At 34.7% G+C, this 7,469-nt stretch overlaps 1 protein-coding gene across 3 annotated transcripts in view; it reads left to right on the forward strand.

The window, feature by feature from the left end:
* The window catches only part of LOC111392867 (protein PIN-LIKES 4-like), an 11,827-nt gene extending 5,735 nt beyond the window's left edge, over positions 1-6,092 (forward strand). For all 3 annotated transcript variants that reach the window (XM_023018267.1, XM_023018269.1, XM_023018268.1), the window contains 5 exons: positions 1,560-1,652; positions 2,315-2,415; positions 5,112-5,164; positions 5,262-5,447; positions 5,589-6,092. In XM_023018267.1, the coding sequence (XP_022874035.1) occupies positions 1,560-1,652; positions 2,315-2,415; positions 5,112-5,164; positions 5,262-5,447; positions 5,589-5,713 (558 nt within the window). In that variant the 3' untranslated portion in view covers positions 5,714-6,092. The remainder of the gene's footprint in view (positions 1-1,559; positions 1,653-2,314; positions 2,416-5,111; positions 5,165-5,261; positions 5,448-5,588) is intronic.
* Positions 6,093-7,469: the final 1,377 nt, after the last annotated feature.

The raw sequence follows: 7,469 nt of genomic DNA on the forward strand, positions 1-7,469 counted from the left end.
AAGTGTGGTGACACTTAAATGAACACGTGGATGTTTGTTATAGAACAAAACATTGGAGACCCGTCGAGAGATTCCACATGGATAACTATCTGAGTGTCGGTGGTTAATCTCTAACGTTCGGTAGTGAAATTGGTCCTTTGACTTGAGGTCGTCATAGTACCTTATATGAGGACAGTCATACTTTGGCGGTGTTGGATGTTGCTCTGAAAAGGGCCGCTAATACGACATCGTTCGGGTACGTCAAGAATCGTATGAAGGTTGTGATTGATCAATAAAGGATTCGTCACTCTTAGATAGTAGGAGATTATGATCTGCGTTTCATTCAATTAAGTCAATGATGAAATCCTTGGCCAAGGTGTACTCATGAGTCGAAAAGGAGTTTTCGATTTATATTGACTTAATAGTGGAGTGAAAGATATGATCGATGATCGAGATTGACACAATTCCATATCTCGTAATTGATCGGATCATATTGACGAAGGGATTATAGTTTCACGGTAAACGAACGAATTTGGTTGTCATACCACGTGACATTTCCCCTCACATGTATTGCCCTGACACATTGCTAGATGTCAATCAGGGACGGCGATTGTGAATTGACGATAAATTAAAAGGGTGTTTTAATTTATCAATTTTGATTAGATCAAAATAATATTTCACGTCGTTAGGCATCGTGGTCGGGAACCTAATGGGTCACACACAAAAGAGAATTGGAAGATTGCAAATTGCCAATTGATTAATTTAACAATCGTTGGATAAATTAATTAATTGGATTTGTTATTTATATTTTCGAATTAATTAATTGGATTAATTAATTCACGGACCGGGTTTAATTAATTGGATTAATTAATTATTGGGCCGGACCGGGCCGAGCCTATTTGGGTTTATATAAATACATAACTAGGGTTTGAGGTCCATTAAGGTTTTCATTATTCTTGCTAGCACAAGAGAAAACTCTAGAGGCTGCAATCATATTCTCTGTGTGGATCACCGTTGGAGGCTGGACAATTGGACAGCTGTGGTGGCAAATCAAGGTTGATTGAACGAAAAGAAAAGCAAAAGATTGCAGATCTGACAAAAGGTACAATCCTATCACAATTCCTAACCAAACACAATGAGATCTATTGGATGGGAATCGAAATATATTTTAAATTCCGCTGTGCATGTATAAGTAGATTCCCAACAATATCCAAATTATCTTGCACAGAATGTTGATGACTAATTTTCTCATCAGCAGTTTATAACCGGAGAATAATTTATTGCCTGTTGGAAGAAACAAAAATCATCAGTTATGGAGAATCTTAACATCGTGGGAAGTGTAAAATCTTACTTCCCACTAATTCACCACGATGTCTTTCACTCTTCTTATGCTGTAATGTTCTACATTTTATCTAGCTGATTTGAACTTTCTGTGCTGTGTGTTTTTTGTAATTCATTTTATAGTACTTTCCATTCTTTTCACCCCTCACTAGTAACAGAAACGAAACAAGTTGCTTTCCTTTTTATTTAATGTAAAACTCACAGGAACAAGGATTTTAACCTCTGAAGTCTTACAACAGGTTTCTTTTTCGGATAAGATAAAGCAACATCTGGATATGCTCTTACAATTGATGAACTTGAAGAGGTTATTCGCGCCATCAACTACTGGAGTGGTATGGTATCACTACATAATTCCACATATAATGCATGCATATATTTAATGCGTCTTGTGACAAGTGGTGTTTTAAGACTTACTTTCAATTTAGCTTATGCAATACATTAGTATGCAGATATATGCAAAAACTTTTACAAATCAAAACCTTACATGATAATGTATGTTTCCTATGATACCTCTTCAATATGGGAGGGCGACTATAATTAGTAAAAAAGATCCTTGGAGAATGTTGATCAAAACGATGTGTCATCTTCTGCAAGATTCATTCAAGGTTCAAATAGATGCATACATATATACATACATTTGCGAGGACTCTTTGAAAAACAGTTTGTTTCACTGTTACCCTCATATACAACCTGAGCAACATAGTATACGAATTGAGCACTAGACATTTTTAACCATTCTTTTGCGATGATTAGACATTATATTAATGGAAAAAGCAGCCATATCAGATTTTTGTCTCACGAAAACTCATGCATCACCTAATAAAGATGTAACTTTACGCTAAAGGATATTTAATTTTTAGCATTGAAGGTCGCAGAGCCTGAGGAATTACCTCTTCTATATATGCTAGAGAAGATATATGTTTAAGTAAATTGTTGGTGTCTTTGCCAATGAATATTGACAAGAAAACCTAACCAATTGCTCTGTCTTCTATAGATTGCTGGTTTCGTAGTTGGACTTGTACCTCAAATTCGAAAGTTGTTGATTGGTGAGACAGCTCCTGTCCATGTTATCCAAGATACTGCACTTCTGCTCGGGTATAAAATCCATCTTATTTACTTCTCTGAACTCTGCATTTCTGCAATAAAACGTGTGAATAGACATGCATGCACTTGCTCCTGCATAAATTATAATGTAATTATGGAAACACCATTAGCTGATTACATGGTGACAGAGTTGTAATCTATTGAATGATTTCAAGGGATTCATTTTGTAACGCCCTAAATTCTAATAACCCAAAACGTTACGAAACATGAATATATCAAAGGGCTTGAAATAAATAGTTTTAATATAACTAGAAATTCTGTAAAAAATTGAATAACATTTAATCAAAAGATAAATTTAAAATATGCGGAACATTTGAAAACATATCATTCATCAAACATTATTAAAACAATTAGAACTAATTGAAATTTTTAACGTACTCACAATTAAGTAAAAAAAAAAAAAAAAAAACCCATTATTATTAAAATTCTAGCGTTTCTGAAAATTAAAGTACTTCATGACGAGAATCCGTTGGTCCAATAGCAAATCCATCCACCACCGTCCAGCATACTAATTCTTACCTGAAAATTGTAAATAAAGGGGATGAGTATAACGAATTATACTCAATGAGATACTTGCTACTCTACATTCAAGTCAAATATGAAATTATGAATAAATTCTCTTACCAATATACAATGAGAATTATCGCACCTAACAAATGATAATTCTAGCAGGTGCTGCAAAATAACGTGCAAGCTAAATTGTGTCTTAAAATATATCATGATTTCTCCCGAAGAAACTTGAATTGAAGTAATTAAATTCATACATAATAACGCATTTGAAAAGATGTGGAAAAACCACTAATAGCACTGAGTATCTCACCTTTTGAAGATGAAAGTGGGGGACAAAATTGCAGAAAACGTGATTGAAATTCCAAAGCCTTAAAAAAGTTTTAATAACATGGAGGAATATTTTAAAGAGGAAGATATAATGGACGTACTGAAGCGTACTGCAGAATGAGGAATTAATTGTAAAATGGTCAAGGTCTTATGTCATATATATAGTAGAACAAAAGTGGTGATGTGTGAACACTTTAGAACAAATCACAAAAATTCGGGTTAATTACTCCAAAAATTCCGTCCAAAGTTTCCCAGAATTTGGTCCAATTCTCTAATTGATATAAACTAATTTGGAGATTCCCTATTAGATTTTTGGCAAGAGACACAATGATTGCATAATTCCGTGGACACATGAAAAAAGTGTATGAATTGCATGCATAATTCCTATTCTATTCGAATATTAAAATCAATTAAAAAATCCAAATTCCAAGTGATATGCTCCTATTATGAATTTCCAAAAATCTAAGTATTTAATTGATATTAAATTACAACTAATTGACAACTCCCCAAAATCAAGGCAAAGATGTAAAACCTACCATTTTCTTTCTCCAAAATCAAAGCAAACAAATATTAAAATAAAGCTTACCTTACCTACCATGCCTACAAAGATACACAATTACAAGATTAAAAAAAAAAAAAAAAAAAAAAAATTGGCAACCCCACAATTTCATTCAAACTTTAATTAAATTGAAAACTAATTTTCTTTTTCTTCCTTCAACTTCTTTAAACGATAATTTCTTGGCACTGATTTATCCAAAACGACTTTTTCTCGAGTCTAATATATATAATTAATTACGAGCTATCCAGTGAGCCTAATATTGATATAGTAATTTAGTCCGAATTGGCAACTAATATTATTAACTAAGTAGTTTTTCTTAATTGGCTATAACTCGAGTTTAACTTATCCAAATTAAATTCATCCCAAGTCCATAATTCACCATTTATTATGAGCTTCAAAATGAACCCAATATTGGTAGGGTAATTCTAACTCTTTCAATAATTAACTATTTGGCACATTTAACAAAGTATAAAAGAATTCGATATTTATTTTCACTTCGGTCCCTCAACTAATAAGATATCCATATAGATCTAAAACAACTATAGAGATAATCAATTAACTTGCATAAGGACTTAACCAAACATTGCATTCCTATTAAATGGTAAATAAAATATCTACGAATTCATTAAAAAACTTCGGATTCTACACATTTGGACATATCAAGAGACAATGGTTGAACTATTTGCATGGATATGATGAACATGAGTAGATAATTGACTTGATTCTTATTTCAAGTTACTAAATTAAATCAAATGCTTATTCTTCGTCATTTATATCGCTTTGGTTCCTCTGGAGAAATTTAAGTCAACCAAAGATGTATATGCCTACTTATAATGGGACACTCTTTTAGTATCCTTATGCTGATGTGTGTGGTATGATATGCCAGCTGAAGCATCTTTCTAACAGAATATCTGTTGCATTCCTACACATGATTTTGCACAGAAGACACCCCAAAACTATAATCTAAGTACACTGGATATGATCTTGAAATTAATGCACCAAACTGACTAGTTTAAGCTTCTTAAAATAAATGGATGGGAATCAGCAAGTCATATTCTTCTTAAATCTTTGAATTTAGGGTGTATCAGAATCAGGCATCAATTCAGCTCTTCCCATCTTCAATTGTCCTAGACAGATAAAGATTATTTTGCTCTTTGCACTGCTATCATACCCTGAAAATGGGTATCTATCATAAATTCATTATGAATGAAGCTTTTATCATTTTTCTTCTTGAATGAATAACTTAATTATAATCGATGAAGATTCTCAGACTCATCATTAAATAATACAGGGATGGAGCTATTCCAGCTGTCACACTGGTAATGGGTGGAAACCTTTTAAGGGGTATATGTTAAATCAGTTTCTAAACATGGTTATTTTTGGTTTTACCTGTCAATTTCCTTTGGAAAAGAGTTACTTCTCACTCTCTATTTTCTTTCAGGCTTAAAGGGTTCAGAGATTCAGAAATCCATTATTTTAGGCATAATAATTGTTCGATATGTTGCCCTACCTCTGCTAGGTATCGTCATTGTTAAAGGGGCAACTCGCTTTGGTTTGGTGCATCATAATCCGTTATATGAATTTGTTCTTTTGCTTCAGTTTGCACTTCCACCTGCAATGAACATAGGTTTGTTATAGCTGCAATCACTCTCTGTTGTAAACCTTTCCTATTTTGTTCTAGTTTTACAAGAGTAGTTATGAAGTATAAAGAGAAATGATTATAAGGAGTTTTTGCCTTAAAATTAAGGCTTTGCTTCTTTTGATGTAGGTACCATGTCTCAGTTATTTGGTGCAGGAGAAAGTGAATGCTCGGTTATCATGCTATGGTGTTATGCCTTGGCTTCAATTACACTCACTCTGTGGTCAACGTTGTTCCTGTGGCTCGTTGCCTGAAAGCACATTGGTCCGAGACTTGGAACAGTTTTGGGATATCAAAAGCCATTCATCAGTTGAAGAGTTTTGGCAGGCTGATGTAAGTGGCCGAATGGCATGAAGTTGATCAAGAAAGAGAAATGAGTACTGAGCATTCAAGGGAGAGGAAAAGTCAGCCTACCTTCCGAGAATCATGAGCACTTTAATCCCTTCATTTTACACTGAAAGCTACATTTTCTTGTCCACATTATTCGATTTGAGAAATTCCATGTAGTAGAAAATACAAATTGGAAGCTCCAAAGAATACAATTGACTATTGCTTTTAAAGTTTGAGTTGTTTTTAACTGCATTTACTGACTCAGTCTTATTTTACTAATGATATTTATTAGGAAGTTCCTACAGCTGATGGGGTCTTGAATTTTTTTCCGATAAGCAAAAATTTCGAGTGTATAGTCTAAAGGGATTCTCATCACTTTAGATATTGCCCTTCTCAGCACAGGAGAAAACCCCATAGGCAAAGCCTATCTAACAGAAAATCTGTCCAAAATATTAACTGAAGTTATATCAAAGCCAGGAGAAGGTGGAATGAGCTGGCAAACATCCTTGAGGAGCCATATTTGTGTCAATGTGAACAATTTTTCAATTTAAGCTTCTTTTTCACGTGCATGGGTATTGAGAAATAAGGTACATAGACATGCCATGTAAGCCCACAAATGTAGCACTATCAGAAAAAAAGAATGTTACCTGCACAGAGACTGCGAATCTGGCCTACCCAATCTCCCAAATACTTCTCAGGCCAAACTTACCATTTCCCTACAAATCCTGCAAACGTATGGGGGGAAACTGTGCTCGACTTGTGTTTGAAAGAGTCTTTACGACGAATAGAATACCCTTGGCATGATACTCTACCAAATGAATGAAAGACCAAAGAACCAAATTTTTTAATTGCACCCCCATCAAATAACACTTCATCGTGGATTATGTATTGAAGATTGAATACCACCTTCTTGACATCCAAAAATGGGTTCAATTCAAGTCATCAGATTGGCCCTGCACTTTCACTGATATTTTTAACTGCTGCTGCTCCATCTCTCTCAAAACAAGAACCAGCTTTGCTCTTTATGCTTCACATATCTCCTTGCATTTTCCAATTGAGCTGTTAATTCATGAATTTTATTTTCTTGATTCTGGAAAAGTAAGGGGAGAGTCAAATTTTAGAAGTAATCTAGAAGGACCTGGCTACTGGTACAGAAGAGGCTGACAGAAGAGCCATACATAACGATGTGGCAATAACATTGGAAACCGGCCCAATGCCATTCCAACTACAGTGAAAACCATTTTCCCCCAAATCGTTGAAACCCTACACTCGGCGATCCGGCTTCTCCCCCGACTTCATCCATCTTCTCCAACTGCACTTAAGAAATCAACGCTCCCGACAGAGGAAGCTTGGTCCAGTTTCCTTGTTTTCCCAATCATCAGTTGTTCGCCAGTATTATTTCGTTTGAGTCTGCGACCACCGTGTCTGCTGCCGAAATCGATCGCAAACTTTTGGTAAGTATGATGTTTGATTTACACAGGGGTGTGAATGTAGTTGAGCATGATCACACTGAGGCGTTTAGCTAAATTGAATTCGAATTTGATGTTTACCAGTAATGCTAGTCTCTGTTCCCTCATTTTCGATTTCGTTTCTCCATTGTCGACTTCATTTTCAACATTTTGACTTGAACCATGAGGACTGGAAAAATAAAATCACTGAGGTGTTTAGCTAAATTGAATT

The sequence above is a fragment of the Olea europaea genome, unplaced genomic scaffold, assembly GCF_002742605.1.
Source record: "Olea europaea var. sylvestris unplaced genomic scaffold, O_europaea_v1 scaffold991, whole genome shotgun sequence".
Taxonomy (NCBI): Eukaryota; Viridiplantae; Streptophyta; class Magnoliopsida; order Lamiales; family Oleaceae; genus Olea; species Olea europaea.